The sequence below is a fragment of the Anas platyrhynchos genome, chromosome 28 (assembly GCF_047663525.1).
Source record: "Anas platyrhynchos isolate ZD024472 breed Pekin duck chromosome 28, IASCAAS_PekinDuck_T2T, whole genome shotgun sequence".
In the NCBI taxonomy this organism is placed as follows: Eukaryota; Metazoa; Chordata; class Aves; order Anseriformes; family Anatidae; genus Anas; species Anas platyrhynchos.
The window spans coordinates 3,628,603-3,653,942 of NC_092614.1; the positions used below are offsets into that span (position 1 = coordinate 3,628,603).

The window sequence follows — 25,340 nt, forward strand, 5'->3', positions numbered from 1 at the left end:
CTGGCAGTGCGCTGTGAAGGACAACCAGGTTACCCAGAGGGGAGATCCCAGAGGTCAAAGCACAATTACAGGATGGACAGGTCTTTATGCACAGGCAGGAAGCTGGCAGCTTGCTCGTAAGGCCGTGGAGAGCGGGGAGACTTACATTCATTTTCCTTCGACATCGGGAGAGGTTGAGAAGGAGCGACACCTTCAGCTCACGGAAAGTTTTCAGGTCTTCTCCAAATCCTTCCCTGGGGAACTTCTTCAGAGCGTACTGGTAGCGCTGGGCAGCCTCTTTCACTTTACCTTTCTGATAGAAGGAGAACGGGTCAAAACACATCCTTTGATTGAGTTTACTTTACTGCAGAAAACTCGCCAGCCCCAAGAATGCTTTGTGTGGTTAAGGTAACATGACATCGCTATTTAGTTCTTTTCTAGGAAGGAAAGCTGGACCATTTGATCAAGGGAACCTTTGATCAGGGAATGCAGCTGCTTTGTGCAAACTGAGCTCTCCCACGTCACACAGAGTTGTCAAGTTACACTGGGAAACAGCAGAAATTGTTAAATGGACTCGATACAACTCCACCTGGTGTCTGGGTAGATGGTCTTTTGATCTGGGTGATCCATCCCCCATTCCTGGAGAGGACCCCACATCCCTCCCATGGGAAGGTGCAGCCTTCACACCCTGCTAACAGCTCAGGGGTTGACCCTGTGTGAGCCCCAGCAGCACACAGTGTGCACTTGCAGCGTGACTCCATGGGCTGTGCTGAGGAGCTGGTCTCTGGCAATGAGCATTTCACATCATTTAAGGCTAACTCAAAGCGTAAGAAGCACTAGGGAGGGTGAGAAATACAAAGCTTTGGGCTTTGGGTGGAGATCCTGGGGCTCCGAGAAGCCTCTGCAATAGCAAGGATCAGCGTTGTGGCACCGATGTGGCTCTGAAGTTGGACAAATGGATTGGGATTCATCTCCCTGGACTTCAGATGTCTAGAAATTAGGTGTCTACCTCTAAGGCTGTCAACTGGGTTCCTTTTATAGTTATTGGGACGCAACAGTCACCTTCAAAGGGTGACTCAGCCTTGCTATTTTGGGCACCTATTTTTGGGATGGGATGATCTGCGCCCTGGAGGGGGGCAGCCATGGCAGCTAGGGTGAAAGAAAGAGGGCAAAATGGGATCTAGGACACGTGCAATTCACGACGACCCAGACATAAATTTTGCAGCTACGAACAGTAAGCTTTAAAACCTTTCAGACTCAGGTTTCTCAGTTGTATCACGTATCTCTGGCAGATAACTCCAGTTACAATGCCAGCTTTGCATATTTTCTGCTTCACCCTTGGAGCCTAACAGTGAATCATTGTTGTACTTGCACATTTTTGTGTGTGTGTGCAAATCTCCAGGTTTTAAAGATTGGCTTAAAATAAACACGGAGCAAAAAAGACTCTAACTGTAGTGGTGGAACATCTCCCATGGGCTAAAGGACATGACAAAGCCATCTGTGTCCTGACAATCTGTTTTCATTACAAAAAACTTTCTTTCACTAGTTTTCCTGGGCTATACCGTCTCATTGCCTCGCTTCACAGCAGAGAGCCAGCGAGGTAATGACAACACCGCCAGATCTGACGCAATGGCATCGAGGATCTCTGCAAAACACTTGGGGCCTGGTGTTTCCAAGGAGGAAATGAAGTGTTGGCTGAAAGCCAGCACGCAGACAGACTTGGCTGTGCCTCAGCCTCGTTACAGATTTTGGCAATCAACCCCGCCCCCTTCCCCAACCCCACTAACCAAAACCAAACAGTTTGCAACATGTGGGATCCCACTAGCAGTACAGTTTACTTGCCATGGCTTAAGGCAGCAGCGTTACTCACTGAGCTACCAAAGGAAGACCAAAACCTTGTTGAAATGTATGCTCTAAGTGTCATTTTTTCAATTTCTCTTAAAAAGCTCTTCTCACCTTATAAAACATGTCTCCCTCTTCCATCAGCTTGCTCAACAGGATGATCATGATGTCTGGTTTGGAGGTTGCCATCGCCCATGTTGCTGGACCTGTAGTGTACAGGATGCATGATGGGTAAAAAACTCATACAATGCAAGGGTGGTAGGAAGCTGGGTGGAAAAAATATCCTGGGGTGGGAATTTCTGCTGGAGAGAACAACTTGGCATGGTCAAAGAGCAGAGTGCTCCAAAGGATTGAGCTGACAGTTCCTCTCGCACTTAAGTGAACGTCATCCACATTGCAACGTTTTTCCTTGGTAGTCATTAAGGCTAAGGCTAATCACCACCACCACCGGATCAGGGAAATGCTGGGAGCCATTTCCACGAGAGGGCAGTGCTGTTTGCAGAACCAGCTGGGGGGGGGAAGGCAGCGTGGTCGGGAACTAAGCCGGGTTTGAAAGGAAAATCAAAGCGGTTACGTAAAGAGCACTTGTAAATTAAAATATCTATGGTGTCCTAGGAAATCTGCAGTTGGACTGTCGGTAGGCATTTTGCTTTTAATTGGATTTTGATTTCCAACTTCGCAAGGTGTGAGATACGAAAGCAGAAAATCCAAATAGTTGGAGGATGTAACGAAGGCAAGGCCGTGGCTCAGCAGGGCTCGTGCCGAAGGATCCGTGCTGGGCTGGGGACAACCTCGGCTCTGGGCAGGTGAGTGCTGCAGGACAGCAGCGTCTGGCTTTGGCCAGCGCAGGGTCCACCCGTGCAGAGCCAGTTGTTAGCTCAAGGCCTGATACTTGGGAGGCAGGGGCGGCAAAAATTTGGGGACAACTCATTAGTGTGGGGGAAGAATAAGTCAACAACACTGCGTAAGTAGATTCAGTACGTTTTGGGGGGAGGGGGTTAGTTTTTGAGTTCAAGTTATTCTCTGCAACAGTCATTAAAAAAATTATTTGAAGGTGAGGTAAATTAAAAGATTAGAGGTGTTGGGGACGCATGCAGGCTAAATCAAACAGGAGAAAGCAAGGCTGACAAAGCTATCAGATCGAGGCTGATGCTGACAGCAATGAGATATACCTCGTGGGCGACTCGGTAACGTCTGACAACCTTCAAAGAAAGGAGAAAACAAAAAGTTGTAGGAGAGAGGGGAAAAAATGGATGAAGGTGAAAAAAAGAAAGGAAAAAAGCAGCTGTGAGAGGCAGGCAGCAAAGAAGCCAATGCACCAGCAAAATCCCCTTTCACAGGAAAACGTAACGTGAGCAGCTGTGTGGCGCAGTGCAGGTAACACTAAAATCTGAAAGCATACACAGAGCAAGTGAATGCAGCAGCTCACAGCAATGCATGAACATAGTACATTGGTCGACTCAGACTAGTAAAGATAGAAAAAGCTTTACCGGAGGAAAGACCTTGCCAAAGAAACAGTTGTTTATTAACTTCTTCTAAGTAATACGACAGCAAAAACAATCCCAACTTAACCAAGAGGACATGGCAGTCATGACTCGCCGGCTGCTTTCGGTGTACGAAGCAGCAGCTGGGGCTGGGGCTACCTCTGCCTTAGGTTTCTGCTCACTAGGAAGCCCCTGCTGCGAGTCCTGCCTAAAGCACAGAGCACACAGCGCGTCCGCCCCTGGTCCCTACCTATCTTCGCTCCTTTCTTCAGGAGGGTGACGACCACCGAGGTGTTGCGGCACCCCACCGCCCTGTCGAGGGGCCGCATCCCGCTGTAGTCGACGTGCTCGATCATGGCCCCATGGTCCACCAGAAACTGAACCTGCAACAGCAAAGGCGACAGTCAGCTCTGCTCCGGGAGGGACCTCAGTGTGCTGCTGGTGTGAAGTCTGAGCTGCCAAAGCTTGCTCTGCTCCACTGCTTGTGCCGAAACCACCTCTGCGGGGCTGAGCTTTCATCCCTCTCACGCACTGCCCCTGTGGAAGCACGTGCAGAGGGGAAGCACGATGCTTGTTGCTGCATGGAGCTGCTCTGTACCATTCTGTAGCATTTTTTGCTCTGCATGCACCACGGGCCACTTACCACCTCCGCGTCGCCGTAAAAAGCAGCCAGGTCCAGCGGGGTGCGTCCGTTTTTATCGGCGTGGTCGGTGGCAGCCCCGTTCTCCACCAGGGAACGCACCACGGACAGGTGGCCCTTCAGGCAGGCCCAGCTGAGCGCCGTCAAACCCTCCTTGTCCATCAGAGAGATGGAGGCACCTGGAAGAACAAGCGTCAGGTCACCTGGGAGCTCTGTCACTGAGCAGCAGGATTCAACGAACCATCCACATGGCAATGACAGCTCAGAGCGCTATGTATACAATTATTAATTACTTTATTAACATTTCTCCCCCCGTGTATCCCGCCCTCCATCACTACTTCAAATGTGCTGATAGGAACTGTGGCAAGCGAGTTTATCCACGCCAAGCTGCAAACTTTTTCACATGTGGCTCCGTAGGCTGTCCTGGCAAACATCTTCTGAGCAGCGGGGTAGATTTGACATCCCTCATCTGAGACATCAATCTTCCTTTTTAACTGTTTTTCATCTAAACCCATTCCAGCCTGTGTGAGTCAGGGATGAGGACCATTCTGCTGTTTCAGCAGGCCGCAGTGTACCAGGGGAACTAAGTCAACTCAGCTTATTTCTTCTAAAAAAGCACATATTTCCCCCCTCCTCACTCCCTCCCCTTTACCCGAATCGACACAATTTCCAGCAGTATTTCTCCCTGAACTTTACCCAACATAAATACAACGTTGTGGGATAAACTACTGCCAACTGCAAGCCAAGGAGAGGGGGACTTGACATTTTCTTGGATGAAGAAATCTCGCTGCCATACCAACGGGTCAGTGTTGCTTCATACAGCATATGGGTACGCATACGAGATCTGCACAGCAGCATTAAGTGAACACTCCTCTTCGTGGCACGAAGACAAGTCCTGTTGCCATGGCACAGGCAGGGCTCTCGCTCTGGAGCGTGCAGAAGAGATGTGTTTCAGCTCTGCTCCTCCAAGGAATTGTGGCTACCTGCGGGATGCTCCTGCCAGCAGCCTGGGCTGAATTGCTGCTGCAGTGTTCTCCTCCTGCAGGTAAACTCGAAACCACCCAGCGTGTGTTCTTCACTGGCTCCAGAAAGCTGAGCAAGTGGGGGAGTGATGTGAATTTCCTGAACCTTCTCATTCATCCCAGCTGACACCTCCCCTGGTTAGCACACATTACCAAGGCGATAGCGAGCTGCTGTGTCTTCCAGCTTGCACAACTTGTTTGCGGAGGAGCAGGACACAGGAATATTTGCTGGAGATAATGTTCAGAAAGCTGCATCCAGAGCTTTCAGCACAGCCACAGCATCCTGCCTGCTGCTTGCCTCCAAACGGCAGTGCAGAGGCCAGCGAGGCGGGTGGCAAGCAAGTGGCTGGGGAGATCTGGCGTGCCGAGATGGGATGCTGGCTGCAGGACAGCTCAAATCTACGACAAACTCCTCTAATGGTGCCCCACGTGGCACCCAGGAACCCTTCTGAAGCTCTCTGAAAGCTCTCGAGATGACCCTCAGCTAAATGAGGCCACCTTCTGTTCAATAAAAGAGGACAAACCTCATTTCATCCCTTCTTATTTGTTCCTTTCTTGCAAAGTCTTCTCGTGGCTTTTTCCCGACTCTTCTGGAGCAGGTGAGAAAGGTCCTGCAGAAAGAGGGAAGCCTGGAAAGCCTCCTCATTGCTCAGCTTCCCACTCCTTTCCCAGCCCAGTGGAAGGGCCACCACACCTCAGGCTGACACATGAAGACATCAGGGTCTCAGGGCAGCAATGCAAGCCGAAGGTCTCCACGAGAGGACAATGCAAACTGCTTCAAAAATGCCAAACCACTGCTCCTGTGTGTGCGGGGCACGATGATCACAGAAGAGCCAAGGTCCCTTTGCAGCTGTGGCTCCCAGAACCTCTCTGTGACTGCACCACCAGGCGTCCCGTGCTCCTCGGGGCTTCTCCGGCCTCCTTAGGATCAAGGCAGTTGGACGTGAAACAAGTGATGGCTTGGAGGGCAAGTGGCCTAAGGTGAGCTCGTGGGACTGATCCCTGCTGCAGTGGGAAAGATTTTGTCTGGGGAAAACAGCTTCCAGGATTGGTTTTTGCAGGGAAATGAGACTGAGAATCGAGGTTTCTCCCAAGTGAACACTTATCAAGACCTATTTGCTTTGTCTGACATGGATTTGTACAAATACCCGCTTTGGCAGATTTGCAGCCAGGAAAGTTTTAATTCAGGGTTCACATGTCCGTTCCTTCTGGGCACTAAGCGAGAGCAACAGGTACCTCCAGAAATTTGGATTTCAAATTGATTGATGACTGCAACTCTGTTAATAAAAAGTGTTTACAAACGCTGACTGTGTTAATCAAGTACAGTCAAATGAGATTTGCTTTGCAACACACTAATTAATGCTTATGGCTTATGATTCACACACTTTGATTTTAATGAAACATTGAGCAGGATTGTCAAAGCCATTTTAATTAAAATCCACCATATATCACTGTACTCTGCCCAGGCTTGAGCTAACTTTTCAGGACCATGTGTTAGAGCATATTCAGCGGAGTTTATTGAGCTATTTAGAAGGATGGTCCTTTTCAAATGAAAAGATTTTCATGGATTTGACTTCTTGGGCCCTTGGTGTCCAAACAGCCAGGGAAGCATTACGCACATTTGTTGGCCACCCAAATCCAGGATCAGGTTATCTGCTATCTTCATCTTCCACTGAGCCAGTCTTCAGCAACGTGCACAGTTCTCAAGTTTGCCAAAACCCACTTATTTTAATCATTTTACACATATTCAGGCAAGGTGCAAAAAGGGCCATGGTACAGCTCAAACATCTAGAGACAGCATAATTTGATTTTTTTTTTTAAAGCAAAACAGAGGAGAATTAATTGAATTAATTCATAAAAAACTCAATGCCTCAAACTGATCTTTGTCACATCCCTTTGCAGGTTACAGCCCTGAACAGCAAGGACCCTGCAGGCCTGTGGCTCAGGATGGACAGGCGCAGGGAAACTTGTACTTGGAAGCCTGACAATTCTACAGTGGAAAAAAAGAATGTTTTTACGACTACTATGTAAAATGTTCAAGTGTCTCGCGTTTTGGCTATGAGATCAGACACAGTCACTTACGATATGAAGAAAATATCCCTTTCCCAAACAGGGATCTTACCTGAAATAAAAATATCAAATAACGATACAAGAATTAAATGTTATGTCTAGCCAAAAATAATGGAAAATTACCCAAACAAACCAACCAAACATTGGCTATCAGTCAAAAAAAAAAAAAAAGGATCTAAGGAGCTACAGAATAAGTAATAATCATGTTTGCACAGGTTGCAGACTGTGTTGTTCTGACTCACCTCAAACATTTACATCAGAAATGAGTAAAATTGGAAGACATTCTTGTTGACTGAGTAACTCGTAGTGAAGAGGAGTTATGAGACACTGAAAGTACCGAGCAAAGTGAATCTGTGAGTGCAAGACTGAAGGGCAGACTATTTTTGAAACAATCCTGTATTGTTTTCACCCACTATACCAAATCCTTGCCCGTGTCAGGGCCTTACCTTCCTGCTGATGTGGGTGTCAAAACTGTGGGTAACAATACTAGTGCTAAAAATGGGAGTGTTAAAATGTGCCCCAAACCCTGGACCCGGGGTTGATTCTCACTTGTCTGGTCCATAGTGTTTGTGGTTCAGTTGCAGCACTTGTTGATTTTTGTCCTGTTGATTGTTCTAGAACATCCTCTTAACTCAATGCTCAAAGCACCTGTCCTATGCTGCCGTGTTAATTACTAACCCAAATGTGGTGTTTTGAGGCTGTGAGCATCCAAGAGAAAACAAAGCGGGTAGCCAAGATGAATACCCTGCCTACTCCAACCTTGCTCTCCAAAAAGCCGGATAAGGTGTTGAGAACCTCTCCCAGTGCCCCATCCAGCAACGGGGTCACAATTCCCCCTGACACTACCAACTTCAGCTGTGCAGGACACAGCGGCAGGGCTCGCCGTGGCCAGCCTCCACCATGCTTCCAAGCACTGACCTTGTGCAAGCAGGAACTCCACCGTGCCCAGGTGTCCCTCGGACGCAGCCATCATCAGCGGCGTCCGCCCCTGCTTGTCTGCCATGTTCACATCAGCACCGTGGGTGAGTAAGAGATCTACGATCTGCAACACACAAAGCGGGGACACACCTAGAGAGGCTGCTGGAGAGAAATGAGGGCTGAGAAGGAGCAGGGGGATCCCCGCATCTTGAAATCGCACCCCCGAGTTGCAGGTCACCCTCTGGGATTACTGCTGCAGCGTTAGGGCATGGAAGAAGCAAGACAGATAAAGGGAAAAATAACCCTTTAAGGGCATCCCGTTTGTGTGCCAAACGGTGCGATAACACAGCACTCAAACAAAAGCTGTCTGCAGAGAGCAAGAGCTCGGGGTGTTTAAAATGGCAAAAGCTCTTCTTTTCATTATTACAATCCCCAGAAGAGCTGTGTTTTCTTCTCTGCTTCATCAGGGGTTGGTTGGAAGCCACACGAGGTCAGCTCACCTGCCAGTGGCCCTGTCTGACTGCGCTGAAGAGCGGGACCACCCCGCGCCGGTTGGGCTGCGCCACGGCGGCGCCCTGCTCCAGGAGCAGCCGGCAGACGTCCAGCTTCCCTCGGCCCGCCGCCGCCGTCAGAGCTGCAGGGGAGAGGAGAAGGGTGAGCAGACAGCAATGTGAGGGTGCCCAAAACGCCAGATGTCCCCGCCTGCCCAAAAACTAACCAAGAAAATGGGATGGGTCAGAGCAACTTTTTTTGAGAAAACAGGTCTTTGGCTACGTGCCTGCTTGACGAGACCTTTCACAACCTGCCCTTGACTATTTTCACCAAGATCCTGACTACGTGAGATCCTTGTGAAAGCCAGGGGAGGTTTAGGTTCGATCTTAGGAAGAACTTATTTACCAAAAGGGTCGTTAGGCACTGGAATCTGGAATGGGCTGCCCAGGGAAGTGGTGGAGTCACCATCCCTGGAGGTCTTTAAAAGACGTTTAGATGTAGAGCTGTAGATGTAGATGAAGTGCAGGACTGAGCTGGAGGCACGGGCAGATTTCTGCCTGCCATGGGAAGTCAGGGGGCTTTGGGGCTTTCACCTGTCAGGATTAGCACAGGGCAGCATCCCTGAGATGGAGGATTCCTATTTGCAATGTCCCACTTTAACATGTGCACCTTTGAAACAACCAGACAGCCAGAGCTGCCCGTGTGTGCTCACACATTCTCGAGGCACAACCCCAATTCCAGCCCTTGTTTTGGCCAGGACCAATCCCACCTGCAAGGGTCTTTGTGCAAACCCCAAATTACCCCTCAGCTTCAGTATTCCAGGTGCTCTGGGAAAAAGGAACACCTGCCACCCCTCCCCCTGGCAAAATAGGCTCCGCTAACTCCCAGTACTGTTAGGTGAGGAACGACACCTTCAGCCTGAAAATAGTTCCAAGGGCAGGACCTGCCTTTGGCTCGTCTTTGGTATTAATTTTAGACTTTTCAGTTCCTCCCTCCTCTCCCCAACTTTCTGTGCACTTCAGCACGGCTCCTCTGGCTCTGCTGCTTCTGGTAGGAGTTGGAGCAGAAGGTGGGAGTCTATTTCTAACTGACGTAGCTTGTTTTTTTCTTTGAAGTACATTTCTGTGGGATGGCTGATTACGAGGTGTTGATGGGTTTCCAACTGCAACACTGTTAATGGTGGGGGATTTAATTAATTCTCTATTCTGTTCCACATTATAGTCGAGTTTTCTTCTCTCGGAGTTGAGACACCAAGAGTTAAAAGAAAAATCATCTCCCTGCCACAAGCAGAACATACTGCAATATCTATAATCAGCTCCATGTGGGTTTTAAACGTAAGCTACAAATATAGAAGGAGGACTGTGTCTAATGTTCACGGCAGAGGGATCGGCATGCAGGGCTTTTGGCTTCTATTTCTAACTTGCCTGCACTTGAAATGTTGCAGGTTAATTTGAGGTATTTCACGTCAAAATGACTTATGGTTGCAACAATGAAGATACTGTAAGTCACCTCAGTATTCGGTGTTCACCATGAAATGTACTTTGGAAAAGACTTCACAGGAAAAGGATGATTTGATCCAGGCCATCCCCTCTTCCTCTCTGCTTTGCTGGCTACTGGCATTGATGTACCTGGATGTTCTTCACTTCTTGGGGTCCAAACAAATGGCGTGAGTATGTGGCTCCAGCCTGTCCTTCTCAGAAGGAGCTTAAAGAACTCAAGAGAAGCTTAAAAGCTTCTGTGCTACTGAGCTACTTCAGGAAGGTCCCACGCTGACAAGCTGGGCTCGCTGCCTGCTGCGAGACAAACCTGTCCTGTGGTGCCAGCTGTGTCCATCTGTCCAAGCCCCAAAGCTCAATTAAACGTCTTCAGGAAAACTTCTAGGAGTTCAGCTTATTTAGGCCTTCCAGCACTCCTGAGGTGCTCTTATCAGCCTGCTCCTGACATCACCTCATGGTTTCTGATGTGCCTGCAGGAGCTGCTAGTCACCACAAAACCCACAGCCCAAGGTCAGGCTTCCCCCGGGCTGCCTTCGTCTGCCCAAAGGAGACTGGAAAAGCCAAGGGAAGGTGATAGAGGAAATGAGAGAAATGGAAACGGTTACGTTTGAAGTTCTACTGTCTGCCAGAGAGCTCATGGCCCAGTGTGAAGAACATGAATCCACCAAGCCCAGCCAAGGAGCAGCCACCAGAGCTGGAAAACGTCAACGTTCAAGTTGCAACTCTTCTATGAGGACTGGTGCCATGAGAACAACTCACCCTGTAATAACAAAGTCTTGGCATAAATGCCATAAAAGACTTGCTGCAGTTCTCAAGTCCCAGCTCAACGAAACCCCAGACAAGCTGCAGGCATGGACGTGCACCCCTGCACCGGGGAGGACGTCAGACAAGCAGAAGGGATTTGCTAAGGCACATTCTGCCCCTGCCTGTTGTGCAAAGCGTGTCTGTGTTCTTAAAGAAAAAAAAATAAAAAAACAAACACAACAACTTTATCTGGAGAAGGAATCATGAAATTGCAGCGTGCTCCTGGCTCCTATATGGCGCGTGTGTCTGTTCCACGGGCTGGCAGCAGGACAAACGCTTTCTGATGTAGTCGCTCTTGCTGCATTTGCACCTCCAGCCCTGGTGGAGTTATTGCAAGTGATTCAGATACTTTTGGGCTGGGTTTTGCTATTAGCCTTGTCCCAGGGGTAAATAATCCATCTGGAGTTGTGCTGTCAGCAATTCCTGAACTTATGATGTAACTTGGCACTGCCGTTTGGATGATATCAGGCTGATATCACTAAGCCAGGCAGGCAGCTCTGCTCTATGGAAGATTAGACACATGAGCAAGAAGTATCAACAAAGGGAAAAGACGTGATTCAGATTTTTAGAACAGATTGCTATTTTTAGGTTGGAACCAGAATTTCTCTTCAAATGTATCTAAACTTGCTATTTGCTTTTGGGAAAATAAAAATAAAACAACGTGCAAGGGAGTCTTGTGATCCATATAAACCTGTCTTGCCCGTGATGGGAGAAAATGCTGCAGGATTTGGTGGTTGGCTCAGTTTTGCTCGTTTTCCCATCTTACCTCCTCAGTTTGTGTGCAATTTGCAAATCACAAGTCTGCATTCCCAGCTATCCCCTCAGAAACCCAGAACTTTTCGATGTCTGTGTGAGTCCAGCTTTTGGCATCAGTGAGGAAAGGTATGGGAGGAAGAGTGACAGAGAGGGAAATGTTTTCTGCTGAAGAGTCCTTGAGGCAACAGGCAGGTCGGGACCAGCAGCGCTGCCCAGGGCAGGAGGAAAGAGGACAAAGATGAGCTGGGATTTTTCAGGGAGAAGAACATGGAGCTCAGCCCAGAGAGCAGAGCTGACCAGGAGAGAGGAGGATGGGAGCTGTGACCTGTGAAGGCAGAGCTCCAGGGAAGAGAAGAGTCGCATAACAGCTGAGAAAATGTGCATGGCTCCATACCAGGGTGTGCCAGGTTAATCCAGACAAGCCAGCACTATCCGAACCCAAGAAGAGAAGAGAATCTGCAGCAGCCGATGCTGCTTCTGAGGTTACAGTGCAGGAAGATATCATCTCAGTGGCTTCTGATCAAACTCTGAAGACATCTGGACCACCTTCCATTCTGCTATTCCACTGCTATTCTGCAGCAGGACTCTTTCCTCAGGAGCCAAATACCACAGCATGTTTTAAATAAGCGGTCTCTGACATGGGGTTATGACCTGGCTGGCCGGTAAAAATGCCACTGTCCTATTACCAATTACCAATACTCCGTCATTTCCTTTGAATAATTCTACATCCAATTTCTTCTTTCTCCTGTGATACCCTAGGGGCACTTTTAAATCTCTCGTTTGTACATGTTGGCCTTATTTCCACCAATAATGGCACCATGCCCTTGCTGCTCTGCTCCGTCCCGGTGGGTGCAGCGAGCCGGTGCTTTTCCTAATGCCTTGCAAATGGCCCAGAGCAGCCCTGCTGGGACCAGCTCCATGCTGGGACACTTCAATCCTCTCTCCCAAAGTCATTTAAAGCTGAGGTTGCTCAGAAGGAATAGTTTCTGGTAGGCTCCATTCATTACAACACCATAATAAGGCTACATTCTCAATCCTACAGCATAGAAATCAGCTCAAAACGTAACCCAGCTCTTCGGTCTTCAGACCAGAGACAACCTGGCCACGCACAAAGCTGACGCCAGCCAGTCTCTGTACCCTTGGATCATGTCACTTTTAAACAAAGCTGACAGAATCAAAATCAGTGCTCTGTTACCCAGACAGGAACATTACCTTGGTGTATTAAGTTGACAGGAACATTACCAATGATGCAAGTAGATTAGTGAGTTGAGTACAATAGACGGTGGATAATATTTAGGAGGTCATTGGGGTTAAAAGCTAGAAACTCCAAGTCTGAATATCTTAAGAAATGGAGATGATAGTGCAGTAAGTGAAGTAAAAGGGGTGAACGGTTGCTTTTGCCTGGCAGAAGTTAGAAGGGTAGGGCTTCTGCATTATATTCATCAATACAAAAAAGAAGCGTTGCACAAAAAGGACTTTTTCTTTAATTACCAGGTGCTAAATAATGATGAGTTTTCAGAGAATCAATGGATAATTTAACAGTCAGTGCTACATGTTACAAGGAAAGGGAGAGTGAAATAGGAAAATGTTTTGGATAAATATGCCAAATATCAGGAGAGGAAGAGCGGAATTTTGTATCCATCTCACAGAATCACAGAATTAATTTCTAGGTTGGAAGAGACCTCAAGATCATCGAGTCCAACCTCTAACCTAACTCTAACAGTCCCCACTAAACCATATCCCTAAGCTCTACATCTAAACATCTTTTAAAGACTTCCAGGGATGGTGACTCCACCACCTCCCTGGGCAGCCTGTTCCAATGTCTAACAACCCTTTCGGTAAAGAAGTTCTTCCTAAGGTCCAACCTAAAACTCCCCTGGCGCAACTTTAGCCCATTCCCCCTCATCCTGTCACCAGGCACGTGGGAGAACAGGCCAACCCCCACCTCGCTACAGCCTCCTTTAAGGTATCTGTAGAGAGCAATAAGGTCGCCCCTGAGCCTCCTTTTCTCCAGGCTGAACAAGCCCAGCTCCCTCAGCTGCTCCTCGTAGGACTTGTTCTCCAGGCCCCTCACCAGCTTCGTCGCCCTTCTCTGGAACCGCTCAAGCACCTCAATGTCCTTTTTGTAGCGAGGGGCCCAAAACTGAACACAGCACTCAAGGTATGGCCTCACCAGAGCCGAGTACAGGGGGACGATCACCTCCCTAGCCCTGCTGGTCACACTGTTTCTGATACAAGCCAGGATGCCGTTGGCCTTCTTGGCCCCCTGAGCACACTGCTGGCTCATATTCAGCTGACTATCAACCAATACTCCCAGGTCCTTCTCTGCCTGGCAGCTTTCCAACCACTCCTCTCCCAGCCTGTAGCTCTGCTTGGGGTTGTTGCGCCCCAGGTGGAGGCAACATCTAACTTAAGACAAGATGTTTCAGAGAAATTACTGCCAGGAGCTGCAGAAGCTCGGGATTTTCCAAAGCCAAACCCTTTACTCAAGCAGAGTGCAAACCGAACCTTGGCATCTGTAAATCACCTGAAATCAAATCACCTGAAATCAAATCATCAAATCAAAAACCGATCTTTTTCCCTTCATCAAAACAAAGGCAGGGATCAGGGATGTGTCAGGTGGCAGGAGACCATAAATACAAACATGCAGGGAAAGCTACAGCATCTACAGAAATCACCTGTCTCTCCCCAAAGACTGTCAAAGCTGTTGATTTGTGCTCGCTCCACCTCCTCTTCATCTTTTTCTGGAAGATCGAGCAGGTAGGAGACAATCTAAAACAAAATGACATGTCAGCTCACGAACTTCGGTGCGTTATATATAAACGAGTGACATTTGAACATGAGCCGCACACACGAAGGAAAACGAACAAAGTCGCTACCTGGCACCCTTAGCTCAAGTAAATACTCTTCCGGAGATCAATCACTGAACCTGCTGCCCCATAAAAGCAAAAGAACCCCAAAGTGTCTCGAGGGGACTGCACACGATGAGCCTCTGTAACGCCGGCTCCTTGTATCGGTGTCTGCTCTGCTACAGACGAGGCACGCAGCGGATGCACCTCTGCTGTGGGTTGAGCTACAGATGCTGCAGCCAGTGCAGAAATGCTGTTTGCCCATCTGTACTGCCCCTCACTCACCTGGCGGGGTGCGATGAGTGGGACCATTCACTTTTCCTGCTGGGAAAACCGAGTGACAGGCAACTGACGCAATGGCGCAGTTACAGTCATTAGCCTCTGCATTACATTAAGCTACAGCCAAGATGAAGTTACTTCCAGAAACTATTAGCTCCTTTCTATTAAGTACCATCTTTAAGCAGACCGTTAAAAAGACTTCCACTATGTTTTTCTTCCAGCTGTGGATGCTTGAAACCTCAAAGAAGCAAGCTAACTTCTTTACAGGGGTAAATTAAAGGATTTAATTGACTGAAAACTGGCAGGCAATTTCAGCGTTTGGAGCACATGACAAGAGAAAACGAGAGGCTAAGAAGAAAATTGAGATTTTACTTTCGTGACTGAAGGACAAAACCATTTCTCTCAGTCTAGGAGAAACAATTATCTGCTGGGGTCTGGGCTAGGAGGAGCATTTGCTGAGTGCTTGCGAGGAAGCTGTGCCTGCTCTGCTGCGTGCAGCTGCCTGTGGGCACAGGCTGTCTGTGTTAGAGGGGCAGGGATTTAGGGGACAACTGCTGTCTTCCAGCCGCTGTCGTGCACCGTGGGACATCAGGAATGACAGCGGCATGAGGGTTATACTTAGTGGACTTTGTGTTGCCTGACTAAAGCTTAAAGCTCGGTCTGGTTACACTCGAGTATAATCCCAGCAAGGACTCCAGTGTGGCTCCACCAGTGATTAAGATCACTTTATAAACATGCAAAATACTTGTTTCATCACTGAAGTTGGAGAAAAAACAGCAAATTAATCATCAGCTTACATCTAGGGCTACAAGCACCTCAAAACAAGGAGCTGGAGGATTTTCTGTAAGCAACCATGTACACGTAGGGTACAACATAAATATTAAACTGCTTTTTATCACGGTGACTGGTATGATTTGTGGGGAAATTCTCATTCAAAAATTGCTGTGCCCTGTTACAAATTATGTCCTCAGCGTGCAGATCTTTCTGGTTTTGAAGTTACATCTGCTTCTAATCGGTTCAGCTCACAGTCACTTAGCTAATAGGAATTTCCCAGCTTTCTTTAATTAGCTCCTCTGATCTGAGCACATTACCTATGTTTTCATGGATTACACTTAACAAAAGCAAAGTCTCAAGTCAAGTAAATGAGAGGAGCTCAATTTAGCAAAGAAATCAACCAATTCAGAAATCCTCGCATACAGCTTCTCGGAAGGAGAACGCACATTTATCGTATCAGCAAATCATAAGCACTGAGATAGGAGCAAGCTCTTCAGCTCTTCTCCCCCCCCAGCAAACAGACCGAAGCTGCGTGGTCTCACGTTCCCCTGAGCACTTGGAGGAGTGGCGTAAGCAACACGCTGTTTATCCACCCTTCCTTCAAGGTTTATTCCAACAACTCACAGGCTCGTTGCATGTCCTCTCTTGGAAGCCTGCCCAGACCACAGGCTTTGCCAAGGGATCTGTGAACCCTTGGATGGGAAGGGGAAGAAGAGAAGGGGCACTGCCTCCACCTCCCAGCCCCCCTTTGCTCGATGTTTTGGCTAGGAAACGTCGTTAACGTATGGCTTCCCCGAAACCCCACGGAGAGGCAGTGATGGGCTGGTGAGACTTACCTCCGTGTACCCCATGCTGGCTGCAGCGATCAGTGCCTGCTGGATGGCGTGGCTCTTTTTAAACACTCCCTGCTGCTGCCCAGCCATGGTCCAGTCGCATTGGATCAGAAACTTCACCACTTCCAAGTGTCCCCTGAGAGCAGCGTGAACCAGAGCGCACTGACCGTTTTTGTCCAAGTGATCCACCTTGAAAAGAGAAGACGACAAAACACAATTAAGCCACATCTTGGGCAAAGCGTCTTCCTTTCTTCAGAGTTTCCAGCCCCGGTTTCAAAATAATGCCACGTGTGCAAGATGTGCATATTTCTGGTAAACTATCCCTTCCACGACCAGAAAACAGCTAGTCACAAAGAAACTCTGCCCCAGGCTTAGGCATCCTCTTGGCCACAAGTGTTTGCTTTGGGTAGGTCGCTTTTTTTTTTTTTTTAAGCTTCAGTTTTCTTCAGGCTCAAAGGCTGCAAAACCGTTTTTCCCTTTGTGTCCTGAAATACAGCGACGATGTTTTCTTGAGGACTGAAATCATACTCGTGGTGGCGTCTCCTTTACCCAAATCCACAAAAGGAAAAGCAGCTTGTTTCCCAGATATCATTTCACGATTCTTTCAAGAGAGACAGCAGTGCCTCAGCTTGTAGTCTAACACCCTAATGTGAAACCAATGCAAGCAGAAGTCAATAGGAAACAGAGATTTCATTTGACAGCCCCGCAGGAACTTATTTGGTAGGCTTTTCAGGACACGACATAGTTTTCACTTGATGTCTGAATACATCGACTGGGATTTCTGGGTCCTGTCACAAAAGCAGTAACTCGGTGAGAACAGGACGGGCAGACCAGCTACCATCCATCCTCCTGCCAATTAACCACTTCTGTGCTCCACAAAGCATTATTTGTCATTTGCAAACTCACACAGCAGTGTTTCATTTCTGCTTGCCATTATTCAACATCTCAGCCTCCAAACTAAACCCAGCTGGTATTGGGGTGTTGAGCACCTCCTTGATAACGGTAGGGATATTGAAGGAAAGCCTGGGTACTGAGCCTTTTGCATTGCATTTTGAATCCCAAATATTCCCTCTGAGGGAGCAGATTCACCAAGTGACAGGGACTCACCCAACTCTCAAAATATCCCCATGAAAGCAGCATTCTTTTTTTGCTTCTTACTGTCCTGGCATTATTACAGACAACACGGCAAGATCTGAATGGTCCCTCAGTCATCCTGACATTCATACCACAACTACACAATCCCCTATTTTGCTTTTTGAACTGAAGCTAAACATATAGAGAAACCACAAATTGTTTCCAGGAGGCTTCACTTTAAATATCAGTACGATTTTCTTCTTCATCAAAATATTTAAACTTGACTCATTACATACAATTAAAACTCCAAACACTTACCACAAAGCTAAACAAAGGGTATTTTTCTAGGACAAGTCTGATAGAAATTTTTGGAAAATGTGTCTCAACGAGATATTTAAAGAACACTCTGCGCTGCAAAAGCGACGTTGCCATTTTAACATTGTGAGGTTCAAGGACTTCTCCAGAACATACTTCAGCAGGCCATTAGTGCAGCATGATTAGGCAGTTCCTGCACCAGACCTGAATTCCAGAATACTAATTACAGACTCTCCAGAGTTACTTGCCTTTGGTTTTAACGTGAGATTTTGAAAGCTGCTACCTTTTAACAGAAAAGCAATCCTTCTGCAGCAGCATCCTGTGTTCATCTGATAGGGGATATTCTTTAGCAAGTGCAAGGTATCCCTCCTGCAGCTCCTGCTCTGCCTCTCCTAAGCGTGGAATATGTTGTCAGCTGTTGAAGGAACATAATCACCTTACCTTGGCCCGTTTCTTGCACAGCAGCACAACAATACTTAGAAATCCAGCAGCAGCAGCATATCCAAGGGGGGTCAGGCCGCTTTCAGAAGCAGCATCTACATTGGCACCAAACTCCAAGAGCAGAGCCACCATCTCCGTGTACCCCAGGTGAGACTGGACACACAAAATTGGGGCGTTGTTCAGAACTTCTGTCCGGTAATTCACATTTGCACCTCCTAGAATCAGCAGCCGACTGACCTACAGGGAAAAAACAAAGCTCCCGTTAGCTGCAATTTGTGGAGAGCCATGAGCTTATCGTCAAGGCAACACAAAAATTTAAACCAAGTCACTTTGCACATTTCAAAGCAAATAGTGAAGGCATAAAATGCCCAGCATAAACACTTGCCAAATATACGGTCCCATTTTAGGTAGCAGGATTTAAGCTTTCACCTGACAGAATGCGCTCTGAACGGTTCAGCTTCACTTCCTACCAGACCAAAGTCACTACAGCCGGTCACAGGAGCTGGGGACACAGTCTCTCTTATGTGAGGGTGTGAAATTTAAACACACGGAGAGAAAAACTTCTCCTTCCCATGGGATCCGCTTCTAGTGCTGCCTTTGGTTATCCTGCTCTGCTCCCTGGCTTGCTCCCCTCCCTCTGCACGTGGCAGCAGTGGAAATGTTACACCCAAAGGTGCAGAGTATGGCAGGGACACGGCGTGGAGATGGACCCCATGCTCTCCTTGTTCACACAGGGGTGAGAACACAGGGCAAATCTGGGGGCAAATACTGTTTCAGACAGCTCAGCAAGTTATACCAATGCCTGCTCAGTACCCAGCCAGCTGCTCAGCTGCTGCCAGTGTAAGAAAGCTGTCACTGCCAGGCAGCTGCAGGGAATGTCCTGGACTTGGTGACTGCGTGGCAGTGGAAGCTTCTCGTGTGAGCTCTGAAGCCCTCCAGCTCTCCTCTCCCTCCAGTACCTTGATGTTTGGGGTGTAGAGGTTTCTCAGTGATGCCAATGCCATGGAAAGGCCTTCGGTACTGTAGGAGATCCAAAGCCCTTGGAGGATGGAGGAAGAAACACCAACTTTTTTACTCAGCCCCTGTGAAACAGAAAAGATGACTTTGATCCAAGCCCTGTGTATTCATTTCGCTACTGGGTGAAAACATTAGTGAAAGCACTTCACAAATTATTATGCTTTCTTTCATACAGTAGAAACCCAGGCTGATAGTCCAGGATTAGCTCAGTAACCACACTCACTCAAACTTTTATCTCCAAAACAGTGGCAGCACGGGAGGATTGCTTACAGGTACGTCAAATTACACTGGGCAGAGCCTCCTGGGTCTAAGGACTTCAGTTTCAGGACACTAATGTTTATTCACAAGATAACACGATCATTTGCCACATCTGACCTTTGCACCGAATTAATAAGCTTGTAGGAAATAACTTGCAAAGTTTCTGCAGCCACCTCCAAAGTCTAAGAAAGGCAGGATTAAACCGTGAGCAACCTGAATCCATTCACCTCCCCCAGAAAACGTTATGCCGAGGAGCACAGCATGCCTCTTTTCTTCTTTTTGAATACAGTACATGTTATTTTGGCAGAAGCGATTCACAAAGTTTCCTTATTATTCACAGGCTTAAACTGGATGACAATACCCGAGCACAGGAAGATAAATTAAGGACGTCTTAACCATGGGCTCGAACAGCATTTCCATATCTAATACCAGACTGTCTCCAACCTTCCCAGTTGGTGTGCGTGAGCAGGCTACGTGCAATGTACAGGAGCTGTGACATCTTCCTGCAGCAACGCTAAGGATCAGACCATGGCACTGTTCAGCAAGCTTCCCCTTGCTACCAAAGGGACAAATGCTTTGTAGCCTACAGAAGTTAGCAATGGCCCAGCCAAAGACCAGAGGGATGGAAGGGTTTGCACCTCCAGCAGGCGAATGCCAGCTTTGCTGCTGCTTGTGCTCCGCCGTGTGCTGTGGATATAGCCTATATGTAGCTCTTCTGCTATTGATTTACCATTAAGTCTGCTGTTTCCATGGAAACTGTACAGACATCTTTAATTCTGTTTTGATATGCAAAGCCCGATTCCTACCTCCTCGCTTGCTGTGTGGCCGTTTGTACCTGCTCAGTGGGGCAGGATCACGTTTTGGAAAGACTTTTGGTCCCTTCTGCAGCGAGGGACTGACACACGTGTTGTGGGGCTGTGGGAAGAGGACCAGCAGCAGGCGATGGGATTTGTTTCACCTCAAGGAAGATGCTCACAGTGCAGGAACCACTGTCTGAACCCACTGCTGGGCTCCGTTACAGACCTCTGCCACACAGGTGTGAGAGGTGCTCAGAAGCTTTGTACAAGCCATTAGTGGATTTGTCACTTAAAACAGTTTTACCACAAATTAAAAAAAAAAAAAATAAATGATTACACAAGCTCTTATAAATAACAAACAACGGCATGAGCTTGTTTTCTTCGTAATTCAGGGAACTGAAGAGAAAAATAGCTGCTCCTGCTTGAGGCAGAAAAAGAAGTCAGGAATTTCAGCGCTGGTAAATGTTGCTTTTGAGATGACACAACACAGGACACTGGAGGTCAATATTAAATTTCCGTGAACTCGGTACAGTATCATTTGACAAATGGAAAACCATTTTATAATAAACAGTTAAAATAATTCAAAAATAGTTATGATACTACCAAACCCATAAATAAGCTGTTTGAGTCACCACCAGGACCGAGTATGTATTTTCTGAACAGCCATCTGAAGATAATCACACACACTATAAAAATCTCAACCACTATTAGAACATATATACTTAGATATTAGTGCAATGCATAAAAGATGACATTTATCCTTTATGGAATAAATACACTTGACACCGTTAGCATTGCAGAAACAAATCTGCACTATTTCTCATTTTGCAGGTAATATCTTCCCGACTCTCTGCTTCCCTTCTCTGTAAAGCAGGTTGAACCCTTCAGCGAAAGCAAATCCCAGCCTGACACAACATCAAACTGAAATAGGATGAGTGGTTTCCATTTCGCTGAGACCATCTGGCAGGACGAAGGCATGGCCTGACCATGCACGTTTCATTCAAACAACCTTGCCAAGCCCACAAAATCCTGATTTTCAAACAGGCTTAGTTTATTTTTTTTTCGTCCTGCACTCTTGTCTGCAGCTGTCAGCATCCTTCATTTCTACCGTACTGCTTCCTCTGCTATTTGGCCATCGGTTCCTCTTGTATCCATACCTTGCTACAGCCCTAAGGCTTTGTCTCAGCTGCACCGTGACACGACGACTGCTGTGACACGTGTACAGAAAACCAAGAACAGAAATGAAACCAAATGCTGTCTGTGGCCTATGACAGAGTCAAGGATTTGACGCAAAATCCAACACGAGCTCCTTGTAAGGTTGTTTTTCAAGGAACGTCAGACACCTTTAGACACCTTTACATACCCCTAGCTGTCACAGCGTGTTTCAGCCTGTAATTGCCATTACACACTCAATCTGGAGAAGAGGGACACCCACTTCTGGATTACTGACATTTCAGCTAACTAATTTAAGATCAAGTTAAAGACTTCTCTTGGGTTGATTTGTAAAACATACGTTAGCTCGAAGTTTAGGTCTTCTTGTATCATTACTGCACATTTCTCTTCTTGCCCTTTCATTCCATGCCAGGCTTCCCAAGCTGGGTTTCCATATGCTCCTGTTAAGACTGGTAATTGCTTTAAAAGACTAAAACATTTGTACTTTTTTTTCCCAAACTGTTTGAGGATGTTTGTGTCTAAGAAAGAGCACCAGCAGATCTCAGCCACCGAGCGAAGAAGCTTCCTTGCACCCAGCTGCCAGACCAGCTCCTCGCGGCTGCGTTTCGCTCATCTGCTGCTCCCGGCCGTTCCAAGTGGCCCCTCGTTATTTTGCACAACTGCTGGTGGATGTGAAGTGACAGGGATCAGATAAACACGTTTTCCTCCCTGTTTAATCATAGTTTTGACTCTATAGCTAACCCTCATTTCTACCTGGCTGGACAAAATGCTTTAAACCTGTTTTAATCCTTGTCAAGCTTTATGATGGGTAAATGAACTGGAAATAAGATGATATTGAGCCTCGATAAATACCTTCAAAATCAGAATCTTTGTGTCTGCAGAAAGCTGCTGCTATAACATGAGACACTTCAGGAAAAACACCCTGAATTTATGACCTGACACGCTCCTCTCTTGGCAGAAAACCCATCTTACTTGTAATGACTTCACTAAAAAATCAGGCAGAATGAAAGGCTTGAGTGGAAAAAATGCTTGTTTAGAAGCAAATATGGTCAGAAACAGCAGGAATGTGCATACGTATTGTCTGAAATATTTTCTTAAAAGAATGTTCAAGATCTTAAAAACGCTCTGCAATACTCCAGTTTAATGTCTCCTTTCAAAAACTAATGCATCTATTGTTTCACTCAGTAAACACACAAATCCTTGGTAAACATTCGTTAAAAAAAGGAATAAAAATAAATCTATTCAAGGAAAACCAAAAGACCAAGTTATACAGTGTTTCTAATCCAGCTAATCCAAAGCCTTTCAAAACTTTACAGTACTTTTAAATGACACACTGTTATGCTTATCTGTCACCGGGACATGCTATTGCTGCAGCATTGCAAAAACAGGGATTTTGCCGAGTGATTAGAAACAGAAGGCAGCACTGACATTTTTCATATGCTAATAGGCATTTTCTACTATTGTAAATATTGCTCAATTAAATGTGGAATCTACAGGCAACTTTTCCACTTAATGAAAATTGTCATTTGTTTAGTTCCTGAAGCCCCATTTGTTTCTACCAGAGGAGTGTGAAACAAAAAAGATTTGGAATCAGTTTTAAAGTAAAATGCAGCTGAATACTAAATTCACTGCTAAACTGGGCCTTGGGATTGTATCCCAAAATTTGAAAATTATACACTAATTGGATAATGCTTTGACCTGGGGTTCTTCCCTTTGGCTCTAGCCATTGTTTTCCCATACAAGGCGACTTCACTACTATACTTGATCATGAATCCAGCAGAGGGAAACCAACAAATAAATACAGAACTGACACAGGACAGAAATGTTTGACCTAAAAACACTAATAGAACTACGTAAGTTCTTAAGTCTGTAAAATCATACACAGACCAGATGAAAATATAGTCTCATTTTTATCAGTGGTAAGCAAACCCACAGGTCCTAAAACTTTTAAGAAATTCTGTATTTCCTATGACCTTACAAATCCATTCTTTCATTTCCATTTTTCCTGGTATGAGGGCCAGCAGGCAGAAGAACAACATTTAATTTATGGGTCACATTGCTGTTCGTGACCAAGCTTGCCTTTTAATTATCCAGGTGTTAAATGTCTGTCTGAGAAGTAAAATGAATCAACCACCAGATTTTAGTGCCTCTTCCTTTTACAACCTAAACTCTGGGTTGAGCTCTTCAAAGTCTTTGAATTCTTTAAGATTTATTTTTCCTAGATGTTGTTACAGGAACTCATCTTAGATGGGAAGAAACCTCTTACGGTAAGAGAGGGATTTTAGGTAAGAGGCTCTTTCTTGAATTTACAGTCTGAAGGATGGTTTAATTTCAAGAATTTCTTATATACCATTGCCAATTTTGTAAAGCTAACTTTTACATGTTTCAGCAGCCTGCAGCAATCACACTTCTCACAGCAGCCCTAAAACAAGAAGAGACTGAACGTTGCCAGCGTTGGCAGATTATACACGGCGGGGATGAGGTTGGCATGAGTCTTCATTTTAATTTTTGTTACCTTAAAAATATGTGCTTTGAGAATGTGATGTCCCAGTTCAATAGTTTGCTGTCGATTTAGTTTTCCTTCTTGACGGGAAAACCAGAAGGCAAGTAATGTGTGGCCACTCCTAAAAAGAGAAGGAGGAGCACGTTAGTATTTGCCTGTTACACCAACAGAAGAACTTTTGAAAACAATTTTTGCTTTTGCTAAGCCTTCAACCTAATCCAGCTTTGGGGAAACTAAGCTGGACTAGCTCTTATTTGTAAACCACCAACTAATTGCATATCATTTATTATTGGTGACCACTTATAACCACAAAAAGATCACTAGACGATAAAAATAAAGTTATACATTCTCTATGAACAAATGTAAATTCAGAAACACTAGAGGTACAATTTCATGAGAGACGAGGTGCTATTTTTGTAGTTGTTTTACAGAGCACAACTCCACTTTGAAAGCATGCCATCGATGCTGAAGTCATTAGAAAATGACACATTCCAAATATCCACAGTTTGAAAAATGGCCTTTAAATGACAACTGCATTTTCCACCCTGTGACATTTCCTGGGAAGACTAAAGCAAGTTTATTTCCACGTAAAACACATTCTCCAGCTTTTTGAGTAACAAAGATGCTTCTGGCAAATGACCTACCAGGTTGACAACCCAAACAACGTAGCTGAGCAACATGCAGAGCCCCATTTAACGTGAAACACAATAAAAGACATTGACTTCCTTTGCTAACAGTGGTCTTCGCTGACATTTCTAAAGGTACTTAAAGGTTTTTGAACTTCCAACTCAAAACAGTGGAAGTTTAAGATGGCTGTGTCTTGACTCGAGCAGCTTATTCTCTGTACGTGCATAGACAACATGCGGTGCGAAGAAGTGAAGCAATGCCAATTGTTCTGGGGTGAGAATGGCCAGTATTTGTCCTTGCAGGCAGTTTTCTTCGTGTTGCCTTCAAATACGCTCTTTGTGTACCCTTCCATATGTTAGATTTTCTGAAGGAAGCAAACCAAGAGGAGATGGCCTCTGCCAACTGGAGATGCAGATCACTAACGCAGACATTGTTGCTGCTTGCAACGAACCAGGAACAAATGAGGCTTTTTCAAAGTCTCCCAAGTGTATCAGATCAAAAAAAGAAAAACAAACAATTACACTGCAGCCAAGTATGCACACTACAAGCAAAGCAACTGCTTGCCTTGACATTGAGGGCAGAGAAAAAGACAAGTTCAGATTCTTCCGTAAGCCTTTGGATACTCTCAAGGGAGCCCTTTTTAACCCATTTCATTTCTGGAACTAAATAAAAATGTGACTACACATAAAAGCAATCAAAACCCCTCAAGCCAAACAAAACCAAACATGATATAAATTGTGGCTTTACAAGGGCTTTTAAGGACAGGGAATGTTATTAGCTCATCACTATTTGGTAAAGCAGAAAAGCACTTAGCATGACAAAAAGGCAAGTAAATATTACAAAAGATGGATGTTTTCACAAGGGTGGGGATCTCCATCCAGGGAGAATGCTTAGCCC

At 46.2% G+C, this 25,340-nt stretch overlaps 1 protein-coding gene across 21 annotated transcripts in view; it reads right to left on the reverse strand.

The window, feature by feature from the left end:
- TANC2 (tetratricopeptide repeat, ankyrin repeat and coiled-coil containing 2) overlaps positions 1 to 25,340 on the reverse strand; it is a 283,394-nt gene that overhangs the window by 12,233 nt on the left and 245,821 nt on the right. For 17 of the 21 annotated variants that reach the window (XM_072028945.1, XM_072028943.1, XM_072028946.1 and 14 more), the window contains 12 exons: positions 23,829 to 23,937; positions 19,028 to 19,150; positions 18,069 to 18,305; positions 16,242 to 16,427; positions 14,182 to 14,275; positions 8,456 to 8,589; positions 7,956 to 8,079; positions 3,949 to 4,124; positions 3,556 to 3,688; positions 2,994 to 3,023; positions 1,936 to 2,027; positions 146 to 292 (listed from right to left, as the gene is read on the reverse strand). In XM_072028945.1, the coding sequence (XP_071885046.1) occupies positions 146 to 292; positions 1,936 to 2,027; positions 2,994 to 3,023; positions 3,556 to 3,688; positions 3,949 to 4,124; positions 7,956 to 8,079; positions 8,456 to 8,589; positions 14,182 to 14,275; positions 16,242 to 16,427; positions 18,069 to 18,305; positions 19,028 to 19,150; positions 23,829 to 23,937 (1,585 nt within the window). The remainder of the gene's footprint in view (positions 1 to 145; positions 293 to 1,935; positions 2,028 to 2,993; positions 3,024 to 3,555; positions 3,689 to 3,948; positions 4,125 to 7,955; positions 8,080 to 8,455; positions 8,590 to 14,181; positions 14,276 to 16,241; positions 16,428 to 18,068; positions 18,306 to 19,027; positions 19,151 to 23,828; positions 23,938 to 25,340) is intronic. The other 4 variants (XM_072028956.1, XM_072028951.1, XM_072028952.1 and 1 more) reach the window with 1 other exon arrangement.